At 46.7% G+C, this 21,682-nt stretch overlaps 1 protein-coding gene across 2 annotated transcripts in view; it reads left to right on the plus strand.

Annotated features, from left to right (window-relative positions):
* Nucleotides 1-21,682, plus strand: part of LOC139383346 (protein ELYS-like) — a 40,725-nt gene that overhangs the window by 12,151 nt on the left and 6,892 nt on the right. For both annotated transcript variants that reach the window (XM_071127851.1, XM_071127850.1), the window contains exons 2-28: nt 6,502-6,631; nt 6,863-7,116; nt 7,248-7,428; nt 7,576-7,783; nt 7,870-7,986; nt 11,489-11,573; nt 12,149-12,299; nt 12,578-12,710; nt 12,977-13,158; nt 13,743-13,804; nt 13,947-14,075; nt 14,250-14,340; nt 14,615-14,704; nt 14,976-15,116; nt 15,335-15,439; nt 15,654-15,750; nt 15,987-16,110; nt 16,269-16,325; nt 16,560-16,703; nt 17,355-17,545; nt 17,647-17,791; nt 19,378-19,509; nt 19,768-19,915; nt 20,202-20,352; nt 20,475-20,582; nt 20,796-20,955; nt 21,242-21,448. In XM_071127851.1, coding sequence (XP_070983952.1) covers nt 6,511-6,631; nt 6,863-7,116; nt 7,248-7,428; nt 7,576-7,783; nt 7,870-7,986; nt 11,489-11,573; nt 12,149-12,299; nt 12,578-12,710; nt 12,977-13,158; nt 13,743-13,804; nt 13,947-14,075; nt 14,250-14,340; nt 14,615-14,704; nt 14,976-15,116; nt 15,335-15,439; nt 15,654-15,750; nt 15,987-16,110; nt 16,269-16,325; nt 16,560-16,703; nt 17,355-17,545; nt 17,647-17,791; nt 19,378-19,509; nt 19,768-19,915; nt 20,202-20,352; nt 20,475-20,582; nt 20,796-20,955; nt 21,242-21,448 — 3,714 coding nt within the window. In that variant the 5' untranslated portion in view covers nt 6,502-6,510. The remainder of the gene's footprint in view (nt 1-6,501; nt 6,632-6,862; nt 7,117-7,247; nt 7,429-7,575; nt 7,784-7,869; nt 7,987-11,488; nt 11,574-12,148; nt 12,300-12,577; nt 12,711-12,976; nt 13,159-13,742; nt 13,805-13,946; nt 14,076-14,249; nt 14,341-14,614; nt 14,705-14,975; nt 15,117-15,334; nt 15,440-15,653; nt 15,751-15,986; nt 16,111-16,268; nt 16,326-16,559; nt 16,704-17,354; nt 17,546-17,646; nt 17,792-19,377; nt 19,510-19,767; nt 19,916-20,201; nt 20,353-20,474; nt 20,583-20,795; nt 20,956-21,241; nt 21,449-21,682) is intronic.

The following is a 21,682-nucleotide window of genomic DNA, read 5'->3' on the forward strand; positions in this document are numbered from 1 at the left end:
ATTGGATTTCAATTACAGCAGAAGTACATTAATTTCCAATTTAACGCTGCGTTTGCCTTGAAGTATTGTTTAATGCCTCGACCACACCGATAGTAGTGTTGCGCAAAATGTGACGCAGCATCATCTGGATAAATCTACCCAAATCGGAAACCGTGGATAGATGGCAGTATTCGTGCAAAACTGAAAGTCGAACCACCACATTTAACCATGGCAAGGTAACTGGGAATATGGTTGAATACAAACAGTGTAGTTCAACGGCTCAAACACAAGACGTATCAAATTTTATTGGTCACATACACATGGTTAGCAGATGTTAATGCGAGTATAGCGAAATGCTTGTGCTTCTAGTTCCGACCATGCAGTAATATCTAACAAGTAATCTAACAATTTCACAACTACCTTTTACACACAAGTGTAAAGGAATGAAAAATAATATGTACATATAAATAAATATATGTATGAGCGATGTCCGAAAGGCATGGGGAAGATGCAGTAGATGGTATAGAGTACAGTATATACATATGAGATGAGTAATGTAGGGTATGTAAACATTATGTAAATTGGCATTGTTTTTTTTTACATTTATTTAACTAGGCAAGTCGGTTAAGAACACATTTTTATTTTCAATGATGGCCTAGGAACAGTGGGTTAACTGCCTGTTCAGGGGCAGAACGACAGATTTGTACCTTGTCAGCTCAGGGATTTGAACTTGCAACCTTTCGGTTATTAGTCTAACCACTAGGCTACCCTACCGCCCCAAGTGATTTTTAATTATAAAAGTGGCTAGAGATTTGAGTCCGTATGTTGGCAGCAGCCACTCAATGTTAGTGATGGCTGTTTAACAGTCTGATGGCCTTGAGATAGAAGCTGTTTTTCAGTCTCTCGGTCCCAGCTTTGATGCACCTGTACTGACCTCGCCTTCTGGATGATAGCGGGGTGAACAGCCAGTGGCTCGGGTGGTTGTTGTCCTTGATTATCTTTTTGGCCTTCCTGTGACATCGGGTGGTGTAGGTGTCCTGGAGGGCAGGTAGTGCAGACCTCACTACCCTCTGGAGAGCCTTGCGGTTGTGGGCGGAGCAGTTGCAGTACCAGGCGGTGATATACAGCCCGACAGGATGCTCTCGATTGTGCATCTGTAGAAGTTTGTGAGTGATTTTGGTGACAAGCCAAATTTCTTCGGCCTCCTGAGGTCCTTCACCACGCTGTCTGTGTGGGTTGACCATTTCAGTTTGTCCGTGATGTGTACGGCGAGGAACTTCAAACTTTCCACCTTCTCCACTACTGTCCCGTCATTGTGGATAGGGGGGTGCTCCCTCTGCTGTTTCCTGTAGTCCATGATCATCTCCTTTGTTTTGTTGACGTTGAGTATGAGGTTATTTTCCTGCACCACACTCCGAGGGCCCTCCCCTCCTCCCTGTAGGCCGTCTCGTCGTTGTTGGTAATCAAGCCTACCACTAGTGGCATCTGCAAACTTGATGATTGAGTTGGAGGCGTGCATTGCCACGCAGTCATGGGTGAACAGGGAGTACAGGTGAGGACTGAGAATGCACACTTGTGGGGCCCCAGTGTTGAGGATCAGCGAGGTGGAGATGTTGTTTCCTACTCTCACCTCCTGGGGGTGTCCCGTCAGAGTCCAGGATCCAGTTGCACAGGGTGGGGTCGAGACCCAGGGACCCATAGGTATTCCTCTTGTCCAGATGGGTTAGGGCAGTGTGATTGCGTCGTCTGTGGACCTATTGATGCGGTAAGCAAATTGGAGTGGGTCTAGGGTGTCAGGTAGGGTGGAGGTGATATGATCCTTGACTAGTCTCTCAAAGCGCTTCATGATGACGGAAGTGAGTGCTACGGGGCGACAGTCGTTTAGCTCAGTTACCTTAGCTTTCTTGGGAACATGAACAATGGTGGCCCTCTTGAAGCATGTGGGAACAGCAGACTGGGATAGGGATTGATTGAATATGTCCGTAAACACACCAGCCAGCTAGTCTGCGCATGCTCTGAGGACGCGGCTAGGGATGCCGTCTGTGCCGGCCGCCTTGCGAGAGTTAACACGTTTATGTCCAAGTCAAGGGGTCTGAATACTTTCTGAATGCACTGTGTAAGTATTGTATTTGTTACTCCTAACAATTAACCAGTCTACTAATTGTGGTCAGGCCTAAATCTAACACAATATGATGCCCCGTGACCTTATTAATTCATCCACTTACTTTAACGTGCTAGGTATCTAAGTAAGGGGTTGCTCTAAGGCAGAATTCTTTGTTTTTTACGCAGCAAAAAAAATATCTTGCTGCATTTTGTAAACGCAGATCTAAAATGCTTCTTATTGTAGTTTCTGCCCAGCATTAAGGTTGCAAGGGTCGAAAACGTCCCGGTAAATTTCCGGAAACTTTCCATGTGAAGTTAAGCCCTGGAATTTTGGAAATGTTGCTTAAATTCATCAAAAAAAGTTAGCTTATAACAGTGAACCTTTTTTGTGGGATACACTTAAAGCAATTGTGGCATATTTTGGTTAAACTATCCCCAATTCAATGGAATTGCAACCCTCTGCATACACAGTGCATTCTTCAATCACATGTGCAGCTGATTCTCAAGATCTTGCACACTATTGAGATGCTCTTGAGCCCACGCTACTACACTGTCTGAGCCAAGGACTACATGCTTTCTGGTAAGTTTTGATTACAATACTGGGTCGGGTGAATATATTTTATACGACCTACATGATTTTTTTGTTAACTAGTAAATAGTAGCCAACAGCAAAGTGTGTTTTAAATCATTTTTAACTTGTTAACAATTTATGCTCGTTAGTTTTTGCTACCATGTGGGTTTTAGCTTGCTTTTAACTGAGTGTTATTTCACCTGTTTCCATACAAGTTTCATTTTAACACATTTATCTCACAAAGGAGTTGTTAGATTAAACTGCTTAACTATTTATCTGTACATAGAATTGTATTAGTTATTTTTACTCATTTTTTTAATAATCTTTACAGGAAAATGCCACGGGCACTATCTGATGTGTGAAGACATTTCACTGCAGCTAATGTAGAAGGAAACGCTCTGTACATTTGCAAATACTGTGCCAAATCATATGTGAAGAATCCAATTTAGATGCAGAATAATCTGGCCAAGTGCATAAAGTTCCCTCAGCACTCACAACCGGCAACCTCTGACAAAAGTCCCTCTACTTCTAATTCAAGGTGACAATGCTGAATCGGAGACCTTATCGACAGCAACAGCTCATGGTCCTCCTGGAAGCAAAAGTTTTTTTTGACTCAATGGAGGAATGTTGTCAGAGAAATGCTGATGAATGTCTTGCTCGAGCTGTGTATGCAGCTGGTTCACATCTGATGCTCACAGGCAATGTGTATTGGAAGAGATTTCTGAATGTTCTTCGCCCAGCATACACCTCTCCAACCAGACATGCTTTATCTACTCATTTGCTGGATGCAGAGTTCAACAGAGTTCAAGTGAACGTCAAGCAAATCATAGAGAAAGCAGACTGTATTGCAATCATCTCTGATGGGTGGTCAAATGTTTGCGGGCAAGGAATAATTAACTACATCATCTCCACCCCTCAACCAGTATTCTACAAGAGAACAGACACAAGGGACAACAGACACACCGGTCTCTACAATGCAGATGAGCTGAAGGCAGTCATCAATGACCTTGGACCACAGAAGGTATTTGCATTGGTGACATACAATGCTGCAAACATGAAGGCTGCTTGGTCTAAAGTAGAGAAGTTCTAACCTCACACCCATTGGCTGTGCTGCTCATGCATTGTATCTGCTCCTCAAGGACATCATGGCACTGAAAACAATGGATACTCTCTACAGGAGAGCCAAGGAAACAGTTAGGTATGTGACCGGTCATCAAGTTATAGCAGCAATCTACCTCACCAAGCAAAGGGAGAAGAAAAAGAGCACCACATTGAAGCTTCCCAGCAACACCCGTTGGGGTGGTGTTGTCATGTTTGAGTCTCCTGGAGGGGAAGGAGTCTCCAAGAAATGGCCATATCACAGTCTGCCGATATGGACAGCCCCATCAAGAGGATCCTCCTGGATGATGTATTTTAGGAGAGAGTGGTAAGCAGCCTGAAACTCCTGAAACCTATAGCAGTAGCCATTGCACAGATTAAGGGAGACAATGCCATCCTGTCTGATATTCAGACTACTGCCCTGCCCACTTCACTGTTGCTCCAAACAGAGGAAACTGCCGTTCTGAAATACATAAAAAAGCATGAAGACTTCTGCCTAAAGCCCATACACGCTGCAGCGCACATGTTGGACCCCAAGTATGCTGGCAAGAGCATCCTGTCTGGTGCAGAGATCAACAAGGCCTATGGTGTCATCACTACCGTGTCTCGCCACCTTGGCCTGGATGAGGGCAAGGTTCTTGGCAGTCTGGCGAAGTACACTTCCAAGCAAGGGCTTTGGGACGGAGATGCAATATGGCAGTCGTGCCAACATATCTCATCAGCCACCTGGTAGAAGGGACTTTGTGGATTTGAGGCTCTTTCCTCTGTTGCCTCCATCCCCCAAATCCCACCAACATCAGCCGCATCAGAGCGCAACTGGTCTTTGTTTGGGAACACACAACAAAGCACGCAACAGGCTGACCAATACAAGGGTTGAAAAATTGGTGGCCATCTAGGCAAATGTGAGGCTCTTTGAGCCTATGAGCCATCCTCAGCAAGGTTGGAAAGGGACCGTGACGATGAGGCCTCAGAGTCTGATGTTCAAGAGGTGGACATTGCGGAGGTCCAGGGAGAGGACATGGAAGCCTGAGAGGAAGACAACCAAAGCTTTAATTTCTAGACTATCATTTTACAGATGTCTGTTCAAAACGTTTTTGGGAGATACGAAGGATCACTCAGTATTCCCTTTTCACTGAATATTCCCCAAAATGTGCAACCCTACTCAGCATCAAACGCATTTTGTGCTTTAGTTGCTCTTCTCCACTCAGGATGCCCGTTCGTGAATTGTCATCTATCAAAAACAGCGCTCTGACTGATGTGTAGCTACTTTTCTCCAGTACTTTGTGTAGCCAGCCTACTTTTCTTCGTTAAAATACAAGATAAACTTGAAGCTAAACATTAGGAAATACCGTTGGTTACATTCGTTTTATAATAAACATTAGAAATATGATGGCCGTGCATTGTTTTCTGCATAAAGACTGCTTTTTCATTTTAAGCTCATTTATGTGGCTGCCAGCAAATAACACCAACTTAAATACAAATATTTTAAAACAAAATGTAATTTAGTTACAACACATTCAAGTAAATATAACAGATCTACGATAACAAGCAGAGACGTATTAACTTAATTTTTACAGCATCTTGGCAAAATATAAACAGTGGTCCACTACTCAAAATAAAAGAATCCAGCCAAACAGTGTTGCCATCTGATGAAAATGTAAACTGTTTTCTGCCAAATGTGTTGCGCTACTGTATTTTCTGTCAAGGATGGCTATAGTTGCACGTCCCTGATCACTCTATTAAAGCAAAAAAACACTTGACTTTCAATGTAAAATGTGACTCCTGTCAACACACAGCTGGACTCACCTGCTCCCGCTTTCTCCTGTTGTGGTATTGACAAACAAACACGTGACTGGCTCGACTGTTCTGGAAACTACGTAAGCTTCATGACGTTAAGTAATGTGACCAGTGAAATGAAGAACGCAATCTGCTTCATCTCCTAACATTAAGCAAAGGTTTTTACTTAAAAAGTAGCTACACATGGCATGTTATGAAATTCCCAGGTTAGTCTAGTAATTCTTTGGTGAAAGACACTGTTTTGCTCTAGGCCAGACTCATACTTGAATAGAGTTTGGTCAAACGTTGCACTACAGTGACACAGAAAGCTGTGCTTGCGCTCTGACACTTGTTGAATAGTTACCCTTGAATGTACATCTATACAAGGCTCTCTACGATAGGTCCCCAAGATCACATTGTCTGTCATGGGGAATGAAGTGGGTAAACGGTTAACCACGGTGAAAAGTTAACACAGAGCAACATGCCATGTAGGAGCGTTTGAATCATCCTCAAATCTCAAACTTGTACATGATACTGGATGTCAATGGGCTACTATATTCACACCTGTCAACATGTTACTCAGCACCAAGACAAGGACACGTGCACAGACACCCATGCTGGCTGCTGCTGTAACTCCAGCAGGCCCGGAGCCCAAACCTTTGACAACTGGGAACCATAACTCTGCTGAAAGACCCCTCTTGTCCCCCCCCCCCCCCAATAGCTCCAAAGATAAAACCTGGTGTAGGCTTACAAAGGGACAGTTTTCACTCTCTTGTTGTCTGATTTGAATTTAGTTGCTAAACCTTGGAGCGTGGTGCTACTGTAGAAAGCAACGAGAACCCTGTAGGTTTTGACGCCCATATGTGCCACATCCACAAAGTTTGGACGATACGAAGTACTCTCTAAAGAATTGCAAAAGTAATGCAATGTTTAATGTTTTGTATGTGTACGTAACACTCATGTTTTGTGTGCAGTGAGTGAACATGCGTGACCTGGCTGCCCAGGTCACCAGCAGCCTGCTGTGTTTCCCGAAGGTGACTGTCGACGCTCTGGGGGAGGATGAGATCACCCTGGACTCTGTGCTGCGCGGGAAGTTCACCGTCGGTAAGTCGACGTGTGTCTGCACGGCGGCCATCGCTCACCAGCTGACCATGCTTGAGAGGATGGAAGTATGGCATAGTCACGAATTGGGCCTGTGCTGTCGGCACCCTCAATTCCCAAACTTCACAACAACCAAAAAAACATTTGGGTTTCCTGTCTACGTTTTAGCCATCACCTTTTGCCTGTCTGCTTCCTCCCTACCTCACTGACGTGCTCCCCTCTCCCTTGGCGCAGGTCGCAGCGGGCTGGCCTGGCTGGCATGTGGGCCCCAGCTGGAGGTGGTCCATGCGGTGACGGGCGAGCGTCTGTCCGCCTACTGCTTTAGCGGCGAGGGGGAGCACCCCCCAGGCGTGCTGGCGGCCAGGGACTTCTCCTGGCTGAAGAGGACGGGGCTGCTGGTGTGCCTGGAGGAGGCCCAGGGTAGCATGCTGTGTCTCTACGACCTGGGCATCTCCCGAGTAGTCAAGGCCGTGGTCGTACCGGGCAGGGTGAGTGCTCTCATCTTCCTGTCTCTCTCTTTCATATTCTCGCTCACCCTCCACTCCTTTCGCTTTCATCAACCAGTTGATTTGATTGATTGTGACGTCGACTGACTAACTGCTAATGTGTTGATTGGCAGATCACGGCCATTGAGCCCCTGGTGAGTTATGGCGGGGCCAGTGCTAGCACACAGCACCTCCACCAAAGCCTGCGCTGGTTCTTTGGCGTGGCAGCTGTGGTCACGGACCTGGGACACGTCCTCCTGGTGGACCTGTGTCTGGATGACCTGTCCTGCAGCCAGAGCGAGCTGGAGGCCTCAGGTCAGCCTTTGTGTGTGCGTGTGTGTGTGTGTGCTTAACTTTACATAACCTAAACTGTACTGGCCAGCAGTCCCTCTGAAGGTTGTGTGCGAGTGTTCAATGTGTCTTTGTTTTTTTGTTTTCATCTTTAACCTCCATCCTCTCCAGACCTGGAGGTAGTGACTAAGTCCCCGGCTGAGATACCCAGGCTGCGCGAGCAGGAGACGCGCCAGGGGAGACACCTCTGTCTGCAGCTGAGCAGCCCCACGGGCACGGGGGCCACGGCCCTGCAGTACATCCCCCGCACCAACCAGCTGGCCGTGGGCTTCTCCGACGGATACCTGCAACTCTGGAACATGAAGACGCTCAAGAAGGAGTGAGTTGACGACCTAGTGATGACGCAATGGGAAAGCCACAGACTGTGTGGGTTGGTCTGATGGCCTCTGCTGTGTTCTCCCCCAGGTATCACTCCCAGCTAGAGGGCGGAAGGGTGCCAGTGTACGCATTCACCTTCCAGGAGCCAGAGAACGACCCCCGTAACTGCTGCTACCTGTGGGCTGTCCAGTCTGCCCAGGACAGGTAAGTTGTCCTTCCCTCTCCACCTGCCGGTCTGCCTGCCTGCCTGGGCCGCAAAGCTCAAGGCCTCTTGGAAGGGGTCGTAGTGTGTACTGCACACACCAGATCTGCGTGCAATGTGTATTTCAAAAAACATGTGAGGTGTGCTTGTTTTCACTTGCCCGGCACAATGGAACAGTTTCAACTCCAATCAGCTGGGCTAGACAATCTGGGCCCTCTCTTTCTAAACTGATCCGCCGCAATTGTTGCAACCCCTATTACTAACCTGTTTAACCTCTCTTTCGTATCATCTGAGATTCCCAAAGATTGGAACGCTGCCGCAGTCATCCCCCTCTTCAAAGGGGGAGACACTTTAGACCCAAACTGTTACAGACATATAACTATCCTACCCTGCCTTTCTAAGGTCTTCGAATGCCAAGTTAACAAACAGATCACCGACCATTTCAAATCCCACCGTACCTTCTCCGCTATGCAATCTGGTTTCCGAGCTGGTCATGGGTGCACCTCAGCCATGCTCAAGGTCCTAGTCGATATCATAACCGCCATCGACAAAAGACAGTACTGTGCAGCCGTATTCATCGACCTGGCCAAGTCTTTCGACTCTGTCAATCACCACACTCTTATCGGCAGACTCAACCGCCTTGGTTTCTCAAATGACTGCCTCGCCTCGTTCACCAACTACTTCTCAGATAGAGTTCAGTGTGTCAAATCGAAGGGCCTGCTGTACAGACCTCTGGCAGTCACTATGGGAGTCCACAGGGTTCAATTCTCGGGCCAACTCTTTTCTTTGTTTATGTCAATTATGTTGCTCTTGCTGCTGGTGATTTATCTGATCCACCTCTACGCAGGCGACACCATTCTGTATACTTCTGGCCCTTCTTTGGACACTGTGTTATCTAACCTCCAGACGAGCTTCAATGCAATACAACTCTCCTTCCGTGGCCTCCAACTGCTCTTAAATGCAAGTAAAACTAAATGCATGCTCTTCAACTGATCGCTGCCCGCACCTGCCCGCCCGTCCAGCATCACTACTCTGGACATTTCTGACTTAGAATATGTGGACAACTACAAATCCTAGGTGTCTGGTTAGACTGTAAACTCTCCTTCCAGACTCACATCAAACATCTCCAATCCAAAAATGTAATCTAGAATCGGCTTCCGATTTCGCAACAAAGCATCCTTCATTCATGCTGTCAAACCTACCCTCGTAAAACGTACTATCCTACCAAATCCTTGACTTCGGCGATGTAATTTACAAAATGGCCTCTAACATTCTACTCAGCAAATTGGATGCAGTCTATCACAGTGCCATCCGTTTTATCACCAAAGCCCCATATACGACCTGTTGGCTGGCCCTCGTTTCATATTCGTCGCCAAACCCACTGGCTCCAGGTCATCTATAAGTCTTTGCTAGATAAAGCCCCGCTTTTTCTCAGCTCACTGGTCACCATAGCAGCACCCACCGTAGCACGCGCTCCGGCAGGTATATTTCACTAGTCACCCCCAAAGCCTCCTTTGGCCACCTTTCCTTCCAGTTCTCTGCTGCCAATGACTGGAACGAATTGCAAAAATCACTGAAGCTGGAGACTCATATCTCCCTCACTAGCTTTAAGCACCAGCTGTCAGAGCAGCTCAGAGATCATTGCACCTGTACATAGCCCATCTATAAATAGGCCACCTAACTACCTCATCCCCATATAATTATAATTATTTTTATTTTTTTTTGCTCCTTTGCACCCCAGCATCTCTACTTGCACGTTCATCTTCTGCACATCTCACTCCATTGTTAAATTGTAATTACTTCGCCACTATGGCCTATTTATTGCCTTACCTCCCTAATCTTACCTCATTTGCACACAATGTATGTAGATTTTTTCCTATTGTGTTATGGACTGTACGTTTGTTCATTCCATGTGTAACTCTGTGTTTGTGTCACACTGCTTTTCTTTATCTTGGCCAGGTCACAGTTGTAAATGAGAACTTGTTCTCAACTAGCCTACCTTTTTTAAATAAAGGTGAAATAACAATAATAAAAAATGTGGGTTCCCAGCCCCTTTGGTGTTCACGTCTGAGAGGACTAGATCAGTTGAAGCAGTATAGTGGAAGCTCTGCATTTCACAGCTTGTATGCAAATGCAGCCGTGGTACACTGCGGTCACATCACACTGTTCAACTCAGGATTTGCCTTTATTTTTGCATTTATACCCATGCAGTATTAACCACCTCTTGCAAATACATGACATGGTGTATTTGCTGCCTTTTTAATACACCCTCTCTCTCAATTTGCTTTATTGGCATTACATAAAATGTACACTACCATTCAAAAGGTTGAGGTCACTTAGAAATGTCCCTGTTTTTGAAAGAGAACCATGTTTTTTGGTCCATTTAAAATAACATCAAATTGATCAGAAATACATTAAGTGACTTTTGTAGATGGAAACAGCTGATATTTAATGGAATATCTACATGGGCGTACAGAGGCCCATTATCTGAGGCCCACTATGTAGATATTCCACTTAAAAAATCTGCTGTTTCCAGCAACAATAATATTTTACAACATTAACAATGTCTACACTGTATTTTTGATACATTTTATGTTATTTTAAGGGACAAAAAAATGTGATTCTCTTTAAAAAACAAGGACATTTCTAAGTGACTCCAAACTTTTGAACGGTAGTGTACATATTGCCAAAGCGTACTAATTTACAATATTAACATAATTATAATATTGATAATCATCAATATTATCAACGGGACAATAGTAACAGTAATAATCCAGGGTCAAAATAACAATGTTATAGGCCTCCCAGGTTGCGCAGTGGTCTAATCTCTGTGCCACCAGAGATTCTGGGTTCGAGCCCAGGCTCCTGTCGCAGCCGGCTGCGACCGGGAGGCCCATTGGGCGGCGCACAATTGGCCCAGCTTCGGCCGGGTTGGGGGGGGTTTGGCCGCAGGGATATCCTTGTCTCATCGCGCACTAGCGACTCCTGCTGGGCGCAGTGCACGCTGACCAGGTTGCCAGGTGCACGTTGTTTCCTCCGACACATTGGTGCGGCTGGCTTCCGGGTTGGATGTGCATTGTGTCAAGATGCAGTGCGGCTTGGTTGGGTTGTGTTTCGGAGGAAGCATGGCTCTCGACCTTCGCCTCTCCCGAGTCCGTACGGGAGTTGCAGCGATGAGACAAGACTGTAACTACTACCAATTGGATACCACGGAATTGGGGAGAAAAAAGGGGGTAAAATAATTTAAATAAACAAATTAAATGATTTTTAAAAAAAATAACAAGGACAGGTTGTTTGGTCTATCAGACACTGTCCCTTGTTTTATGGCAGGCAGCAATGTTGTGCGCTGCCAACCCACAGCACTCTGCGTCCTCCCCCAACAGGACGGGTCGTCTATTCTCATCCGAGGTCTTTGAAACCTTGAATAAGGGTTTCAGATTTGGGGAAATTACGCAAATTGTTTTATTTTCATATTTTTTTTACATTTTGTTTCTCTCTCTCTAGTGACGCGGACGAGGTCAGCCTCCACCTGCTCCAGCTGGCCTTCAGTGAGAGGAAGTGTCTGGCCTCAGGGAAGATATTCTATGAGGTAACCGTAATATCAACCGTCTTCTAGGTTTTTACTTAGCTAGCTACCTTAGGCTGAGTTTATTTAAGCAGCCCAAGTTTGTTATTTATCCCTATTACAGGGAAACGATCAGAATTGGGCTGCCTGTGTAAACACAGCCTTATTGTCTTGATCTATTCTGTGTAATTGGTAAATGGCCCATCTGTTCTGGTCTCTTTCGAGCCCCCAATGGATACAGAATTGTTCACCTCAAGGATCTTATTCTTTCTAAATTAAATAAGGAGCTATTCCCGCGTCCAGCCGCGGATCGCGCCGGGTCCAACTTCTGTTCAATGCCCCCTTTGTTTGGAAAAGACTCAGTGTGGGCTGTCACCCGAATGCTTTCGGTCAAGTATTTGGCCTGGTAACATGCTTTTAAAGCCCAAAAGCTTGACGGTTTCAAAGTCTCTCTGGAGCTTTCTCAGTCCTAAAGATTTAATTTAGTCACCTGTTATTCCCAATCACAACCATACTTATTTTTTACTTGGACATATTCAAATACACTGCGTTGAGACCTTTTAAACGTTCCATCATTACCTCTCCCTCCCTCCTCCTAGGGTCTGGAGTACTGTGAGGAGCGGTACAGTCAGGAGCTGAGCAGCACCGCCTTCCCCCTCAGGGCTCAGACCACCAACACCCGCCTGCTCAGCTGCCAGACCATTGAGAAGTTCCGACACCACCCAGACCGAGACGAGAGTATGAATGAAGGTACCCCTGCCTTCATTTTTATCTCAACTCATCCCATCTCTTTCTGTTTAGGATTAGATTGGTGTCTTATTTACCAGAAAATACTCTTTCTCAGTATCCTACCTGGGTGGTATTGACTTACTAGACACCAAACGGAGACCTGAACTTGTCCGTTGCGTAACAATTTTCTACGGTGTGCACTAATGAATCTGACCCTAAGGGGGAAACGAACGAATGTGGTTGTTTGCTTTTTCATTGTGGTCTCTGCTGGTCCTAAGGCTTCCTTCTCTCCTCGTTAGTTGCATCTCCAGACACCAGCGTGTCCATCTTCAGCTGGCAGGTGAAGGCCTATGGACAGGGCAACCCCTCCACCTACATCGGCGTCTTTGACATAAACCGATGGTACCACGCACAGATGCCCGACTCTCTAAGGTAGCATTCTGCCATCGAAATATCCCATCAACAGTCCATATGTAAATGTGACCACGGTTGCCGCCTCAAATTTCGTGTTGTGCCCAACTGCTCAAATTGCCAGGCGTTTAAGAATCAGATTATTTGTTATTAGTTATCTCACTTATGTTTTCTGCATGTATTTTCACATATATTCTAGATTAGATTTTTACAAACAAGTCTACGTTCGATGTCAATGTCAAATTATTTTCAAATCAGCAATGGTTGAGTTTGTGTGTGTGTGTCAGAACGGGGGAGTCTCTGCGCAGCTGTCCCTACCTTGCCGTGTGGTCTTTGGACACGGTGGTGGAGATGACGTCGCCCTGCCCCCTGCTGGACATCCTGGTGCACGAGCGCAGCCTGAGCCGTGGCCTGCCCTACACCAGCCCCCCGCCAGAACAGTTCTTCAAACCCACCACATACAACTTTGGCAAGTTACACACACACACACATAAATACCCACATGCTGCAAGAGCCTTTAGACCAGGGGTAGGCAACTAGATTCAGGGCTGATTTTGTTGGCGTGGATCATCGGGGGGACGGAACATAATTATAATAATGTGAACACTGCAAATTGACTAAAACTAAACCCCAAAAAATAGATTTATTTGTATTTTTACACACTTTCACACCTTGATTCCATTTTTATATTGTGGGAATTCTCTCAAACAGACGTGTTAAACCATTTCTGTTTGATTTCTGGTGGTTTTAGTCTATTTTTATTTTTAAAGATTTAATTACCAAAAAATGAAAATCCTACCCTAAAGAGCTTTTGCGGGAGGCCAAAACCAATCACTTGTTGGAAGGTTTTGGGCCGCTTGTTGCCGACCCCTGCTTTAAACACCCTCACAGTAAAAGGTTTTATAAAGGAAAAGGCTTCAGTTGAGAAGAGGACTATGTTCAGAGACATTGGTTGCACAGAGTAATTGGAAATACATGTAGCTCTTTGGAGCCATTGAGATAAGTTTTGTAAGTGTCTTTAACGTGCTAAGTAGTTTTTTTCCCTTGGAACAGATGCAACCTGTTTGCTCAACACTGGCCTCGTGCACCTAACCTGCTCTGGCTATCAGAAAGAGGTGAGTTAACCCTAGTTGTCAGGCACAGTGGATGTTATAATCGGGTGTCACAACACAATTGGCTACACATCCTATTGTCATCCGTAGTCCGTACAGTAGCATTTTATCTTAGCAAAAACAGTTAATGCGATTCCTGTCTCAGACTCTGAGCTTCCTGAGGAAGGCTGCTTCCTGCTCCAGTGAAGTCATCTCAAACGGCTACTCGCGCTGCCTGATGTCCGGCCTGCTCTCCTCTCGCCTGGCCGACGTGCAGCCCTCCAGCCTCTCTCAGGTACAGACACCGCCTCTTTTCACAGGTCGCTCCTGTTTGTTCGACCAACTTACTAGCGCCTAAAAGTTTAGGAACTATGTAATTCCACGTGGATGTATTACGAGGTCATGGATAAAGCTCTGCAGTGAAGGTTGCTTTGTAAATGGGCCAAACTCTCTCCCTCTCTCTGCTCAGGAGGAGCAGTTGGATGCCATCTTGTCCACGGCGGTAGAGACCAGCTCCCTGGGTCTGATCACTGGCTGCATCAAACAGTGGACCGCTGAAGGTGAGACAACACACACGACACACTGTTAGTTAGATCAACCCTGGCTGCGTCTCATTACTGCACGGTGGCCTCCTTTCCTCATCTCCTCTACTACATATACACTGATCGATAGACACAGGACAGGTGAAAACAATAATGGTGGAAGCCGGCCCAGAATTTGCTCGCCAAGCCCAGTTCACTCACATCCGTGCAGATGGAGAGGGAGCCCGTTTAGTTTATTGAGATGTACACCTAGATTGGATTTCTCTAAAGTAACATTGTTGGCCTTTAACAGAGCAACCAGGCTCTGCGGTGAACCTGCGCTACATTCTGGAGTGGGCCTGGGACAAGGTGGTTCTCACCAAGGAAGAGCTGGACGGCATATGTGAGTTTGTTTTTTCTTTTTCATTCCCTGCTACAGTGTATGACACTGGCTGTCAGCACAGCTCTTGTGGAACTGCTTTACATTAGATTATTTAATACTTGCAGCTGCGTATTTTCTTGGTAACTGTAGCAACTTGTGGCTGTGTTTTAGATACTTTAAAAAAAGAAAATAATTCTAGAAGCATTTATGGATTTCCAATCTTTTCTTGGCGCAGCAGATTTGGGATGTGTTTTCTGACTTCCGTCTTTCCTAAATGCGTTTCTCTGCCCAGGTGCGCCCCTGTTTGACAGCTCGTCTAACTTCACGGACCCCCAGACCCTCCAGTTGCTGCAGCACAGCCAGAGACTACTGGGGAACCTGAGCACCATCTTCCACTGTCTGCTCAGCGAGGCACAGGAACTCACTCAGAGAGGTAAAGCCCGAGGGGCATAGTTGTAGGGGGCAAATTAATTTCAATGGGAAGCTGGGCGGGTGCATTGACGCGCTGCCCGTTGACCAAGCGGAGCAGCAACATTTCGAGAGGGAGAGACTGAGGCACACAAGTGCATGTGTCTGTGGCCTCCACTCCTCAACACATTCACATGTCATGAGGTGTCAGAGTTGGGCATCATAGGGATTTTCTGTGTACAGGTTTGCTGGGACTCCTCAATAAGAACCTGGTGTCCAGCCTCATCTCCCAGTACGCACGGGTGGTCCTATGGTTCTGTCGGACCGGTCTCCTGCCTGAGGGCTCTGGTAAGACTGTGTGCTGAATCAATTCAAACATCTGTCGTGTTGAGGTCAGACCATATTCCAGTGAACCCTTTTTTTGGAGACTAGACCACTTTCATCATGTACACCAAAAGTAGTGGCCTTCATAGGTTATAGGACACCGTTTTGGATGCAGCCCTAGAGATGTCCACTGGTAACAGATGTATAATAGTGGTAAATCCCTTCCCCCCCCAACCAGATGAGGACGCTGTGCAGATCTCCAGGCCGTTCTACAGCTACTCAGTTATCCAGAACTACTACACCCTCCGCAGAGAGGAGCTGCAGCAACTGTCCAAGTGAGTGCTGTTCACATCAGGCCGTTTACCTGCAAAGACCTGGTTCAGAACTAACAGTAAAACACCTCGACCCAAGACCAGAGAAGTTTAACTTCAGTTATTTTGTTATGTACAGTAATATTGAATATGAAGATAATTTTGTCTGTGATATTAGTGTCAACGGTCTGTTCTAAGCAATACTGCAAATTAGACTGTTCTGGAAAACTCTTCCGAATTAACCACCTGCGTCTGCTCAGGGGGAAGTGGTGTGCCGATTGCCTGATGATTGACGGCCTGGTCGCCCAATGCGGGGCTCGTTTGGTTGACCTGTGGAAACGGGACGAGGGTGGGACGGGACAGTATCCGCCCCCTACGCTACACGTAAGCGTTTGGTAACCAGGCATACTCACTCACAGCCCAAAAATGATCACAATCCCACCTTGAGCCGACGCTTTGACTGATGCCATGGAAGTGACATTCCGATGTGGAAATGGGACGACAAAAGGTTGTGTTGATCATCTTCTCTCTGCTGTCCACAGGGCCTGCTTGATATTTACCTCCTGGAAAACATTGATGAGACTGCTAAGCACGCCATCGTATCCTGATCTCCTCTGTTTCCCGCCGTCCATCTCATTTGACCACATATTCATTTCTGGGAGTTGGTTTAATTTGATTTGTCCAGTCCTTACACTCCTAACCCACATTCTAGCAACTGGACATTCTAGTCCAGGTGCTAGAATCACCACACATGCACGCACGCGCACACACCGAACAGTGAGACACGACATCTCCCCCCTTCTGTGTGTTTGAGCCTTAACCCCCTCCCCCAGGTGATCTACCTGCTGCTGGATGTGATGTACTTCTCTAACAAGAGCGGGGCGTCTGTGGAGTCCTTCCCCAATGCCTTCGCAATCCCCATCGGTCTGGTCAAGCTGGTGCAGGGCCTCTGGCTGCTGGACCACCACGACCACCAGGTACACACACAACAATTGATGAGCATTGTCATACACTCCCATTTGGAATTTGTCATGTACACAGAGTAAACCAAACATTAGGAACACCTTCCGAATATTGAGTTGGACCCTCCTCCCTCCCCTTTTTGCCCTCAGAACAGCCTCAATTTGTCAGGGCAAGGTGTCGAAAGTGTTCCACAGGGATGCTGGCTTATATTGACTCCAATGCCTCCCACAGTTGTGTCAAGTTGGCTGGATGTCCTTTGGGTGGTGGACCATTCTTGATACACACGGGGAAACTGTTGAGCGTGGAAAACCCAGCAGTGTTGCAGGACTTAAAACAAACCGGTGTGCCTGGCACCTACTTACCCGTCTTCTGTCTTGCCTGTTCATCCTCTGAATGGCACACATGCACAATCCATCTCTCAAGGCTTAAACATCTGTATTTAACCCGTCTCCTCCCCTTCATCTAGTCTGATTTGAAGGGGATTTAATAAGGGAGATAAATAAGGAATCATGTCTTTCACCTGGTCGGTACATGTCATTGAAAGGGCAGGTAGTCTTAATGTTTTGTACCCTTGGCGTATACTGTTATATTTTCTAGAAAGATTAGTTGGTAGATTGTTGGTAGTGCCTAAACAGTCCTCCATTTGTCCCCTTTGACCCTTCCAGAACTCCCTGGAGCTTCTCCTGCATCCGGCCACCTCCCCGTCCCTGTGGGGATGGCAGCACGGCCACGTCCTGCAGGCTCTAATGTGCCAGGGGCAACACGGAGTCGCCTTACGCTACCTCCACGTCATGAAGCCCCCTCTCTCCTCCACTGCTCAGGCCCAACTCTGCCTCTCCGTGTTGCTACACAACAGGTGGGGGTGTGTTTCCTGGCATCCTTGCCAACAGTGATTGCGTTGAGTTTTGATAACATAAACGTGTGTGTAATCTCTCCTCCTCCCCTCCATGTGTGTAGGTGTCTGGTGGAGGCGTTGGCCTTGCTGAGGCAGCACTCCAACCGTCTGAACGCGGAGGAATTGTTACGGTTCCTCTATGAGACCTGTCAGGAGCTGGGTCTCATGAAGGAGCTGCTCAAACTGCCTCTGGGCCTCGCTGAACAGGTACGATGCCATGTTCCCCCGGGTTTCCTGTCTGACAGGGTGGCTGAAACCAGGAAGCTAAATTATACTGAACAAAAAATGTAAATGCAACAATTTCTAAGATTTTACTGAGTTACAGTTCATGTAAGGAAATCAGACAATTGAAATAAATTCATTAGGCCCTAATCTATGGATTTCACATTTACTGGGAATACAGATATGCCTCTGTTGGTCACAGATACCTTAAAAAAAAAAAATAGTTGCGTGGATCAGAAAACCAGTCAGTATCTGATGTGACCAGCATTTGCCTCATGTAGCGCGACATCTCCGTCACGTTAAGTTGTTCAGGCTGTTGATTGTGACCTGTGGAATGTTGTCCCACTCATTTTTAATGACGGCGAAATTGCTGGATATTGACGGGAACTGGAACATGCTGTCGATCCAGAGCATTCCAAACATGCTCAATGGGTGACATGTCTGGTGAGTATGCAGGCCATGGAAGAACTGGGACATTTTCAGCTTCCTCAATTTTGGTACAGATCCTTGCGACATGGATGCAGCATGCATTATCATGCTGAAACATGAGGTGATGGCGGCGAATGAGTGGCACGACAATGGGCCTCAAGATCAATTGTGTTCATTGTCCATAGCTTATGACTGCCCATACCATAACCCCACCTCCACCATGGGGCACTCTGTTTACAACGTTGTAAACAGAGTGCCCCATGGTGGAGGTGGGGTTATGGTATGGGCAGTCATAAGCTATGGACAATCAAACCGCTCGCTCACACAACGCCTTAAACATGGTCTACTGTTGTAAGGCCAGGTTGGACGTGCTGCCAAATTTTCTGAATCGACTTTGGAGGCAGCTTATGGTAGAGAAATTAACATTACATTTTCTGGCAACAGCTTTGGTGGACATTCCTGCAGTCATCATGCCAATTGCATGCTCCCTAAAAACTACAGACATCTTTCGCATTGTGGTGCTTGACACAACCGTACATTTTAGAGGGCTTTTATTGTCCCCAGCACAAGGTGCACCTGTGTAATGATCATGCTGTTTAATCAGCTTCTTGATATGCCACACCTGTCAGGTGGATGGATTATCTTTCATTTCAGCTCATGAAACAGGGAGCCAACACTTTTACATGTTGCATTTATATTTTTGTTCAGTGTATATTTTCTAAATATATAATACAATATATTATGCCATTTAGTGGACGTTTGTATCCAAAGTGACTTGCAACAATATATTATGCCATTTAGTGGACGTTTGTATCCAAAGTGACTTGCAACAATATATTATGCCATTTAGTGGACGTTTGTATCCAAAGTGACTTGCAACAATATATTATGCCATTTAGTGGACGTTTGTATCCAAAGTGACTTGCAACAATATATTATGCCATTTAGTGGACGTTTGTATCCAAAGTGACTTGCAACAGTGAGTGCATACATTTTGGTATTGGTGGCCTCAGTGCGAATCAAACCCAGAACTCTGGCGTTGCTAGCTGAATGCTCATCATTAAAAAATTTAAGAAGACAGTTGTGTTCAGACGTTGTGCCAATCCTGTCCTTGAAGGTTGTGTGTGTGTGTGTGTGTGTAGGAGTGCTTGGAGAGGTTCCTACAGGGTACAGGGGGTCTCCAGAACAGGGAGCTTCTGATGGTGCACTACCTGCAGCAGGCCAACTACGTCCCCGCCCTGCAGCTCAACCACACCCTCAAGATGAACACGGTGGTACGTACACATTTACATTGAATAAACTTCAAGTAAGTCTGACTCATTAATACACTTCATCATGCTCAAACATACAACTAGAAATGCTGTAAAAAAAAAAAAAAGTTGGAATGAGAACAATACAAGTGTTAGAAATGAGTCAATCAAGGAGCCCCAACATGGGTTCCGGTTGTGTTGAGATGGCGGTATGCCTTATTGTGCGGTGTTTCTGTATGTTTCCATAAATGTTTCCATTCCGTTCATATATCGGTTCTCCAGAATGAGAGGGATCCCAAGTTGAAGGAGAGAACCCACACGAGGAACTCTATCCTGGACCAGTACGGGAAAGTTCTCCCTCGGGTCCAGAGGAAGCTGGCCACTGAGAGGTCTAAGCCGTACCACCACCCTGCCACCATCCTCAGAGAGGGTACGGGATCTCACCCAACTTCTAGCTTCTCATTAACTACTCTGTACACACACTTTCGGTGTTCAACGGACAAGAATATGCTTGACTTGGATGTTGGTGGTACTTCTGTTCGGATTCAACCATCATGTGAATTGGAACAAGTGTGTTTGTGTCACAGCGTTCTATTCTGTGGAACCAACTATGACCTTCAGCCTCTGTTTTGGACGCATTGATTCCTTTTGTATAAAACGGATGTGTTGCATGTTTTTTGCGTGACCCTTGACTTCCTCGTGTGTTCTTCTGACAGTGTCGCGACCACAGCCCCTGTCGACCATCGCCAAACGGTCGGCCAATGAGAACGTGCTGACCAGAGCAGCGTTCATCAACAATGTCCTGTCGAAGATCGAGGAGGTGTGGGTGGGAGGGAACGCCACGCCCCAGTCCTCGCCATTCAAGAGGTGAGACCGCTCGTCCCTGTCCTAAACCCAACCCTATCTTTTAGTTTGGCTCTAAGATGTGAATGGTAAGTGGCTTTGTATCTCTGTTCATTGAATGATTGTCCACTCTCCACACTACCCAGCCCCAGTGCAGCAGAGGCACTGTGCCCCAGCCCCCCATTCCCCTCCCGGGATCTGCCCGAGGCCTTCGTGGGCATGCCTATCACCATGACCTCCAAGAGGAAGTCCAGGTACGACACAGGGGGCCAAACTCCAAACTTGACATTTTTGCATGTAACAAATCGTACATTGATGTCAATGGGAGATGTGGGTGGAAGTTCTCGTTATGTATATGTTTCTCAAGTGTGTGCTTGTATGGAAGAAGCTCTATTGTATAGAGGGCTTTGACGTGATGGTTTTGACACATCTGACATGCTTTCTTAACTTCCTCTTTCTGCCCCCAGGCTGCTAGAACTGGTGGTGCACCCCTCCCCTCAGACCACTCCCCCGGAGAGCTCACGGCCACTGCTGACGCCCCCCAGGTCGGCCACCTCCTGGAACCCCCCAAAAAGCATCAACAAGGCCCCAGAGCTTAGTCTGCTGCAGACCCCACAGGTGGTCAAGGTGAGACACCGACCAAGGGGAAGGGCGTCGACCGTCACCACTGTCACATGGGCTCTCACATCCATTCCAAGGCGCTGTTGAGGCTCACTGGCACGGGGGTGACCCGACTCCCTAATTTGATAGGATTTTAAAGCTAGGTTGGAAATGAACTCTAACTAGAAGTCTCATGGTCTGGGATACCACTGTGGCTGAGACATGAGCCTGCTGCAGTCAGATACCATTGTAACGTTTCCTCCATTTTGTGTTTGAACGCCACTTTCTGCATGGTTGTGTTCTCTTTCCGTAGCGAGCGCGAGCGCTGGCGGCATCCGGCCCCGTGTTCTCGGCCTTCACCCCCCAATCCATCCTGAGGAGCAGCTTGCGGCCCATGGCCACCCCCACTACCTCCCCTGGGCGATCTGTCACCCCTCCGCCGCGCCCCAAGGAGAGCCGCATCACCTTCATCAAGGAAACGGCCATGCCAGAGAAAGACCCCCTCCGCTGGAGCAATGGGGTAAGACCCCCGGACCACTGGGCCTCATTTAGAAACATTTAATTTAAAAAAATTATTTAACCTTATTTAACTAGGCAAGTCAGTTAAGAACAAATTCTTATTTACAATGACGGCCTAGTAACAGAGGGTTAACTGCCTGGTTCAGGGGTGGAATGACAGATTTTTACCTTGTCAGCTCGGATTCGATCTAGCAACCTTTCGGTTAACGGCCCAACACTCTAACCACTAGGCTAC

This window comes from Oncorhynchus clarkii, chromosome 25 (assembly GCF_045791955.1).
Source record: "Oncorhynchus clarkii lewisi isolate Uvic-CL-2024 chromosome 25, UVic_Ocla_1.0, whole genome shotgun sequence".
In the NCBI taxonomy this organism is placed as follows: Eukaryota; Metazoa; Chordata; class Actinopteri; order Salmoniformes; family Salmonidae; genus Oncorhynchus; species Oncorhynchus clarkii.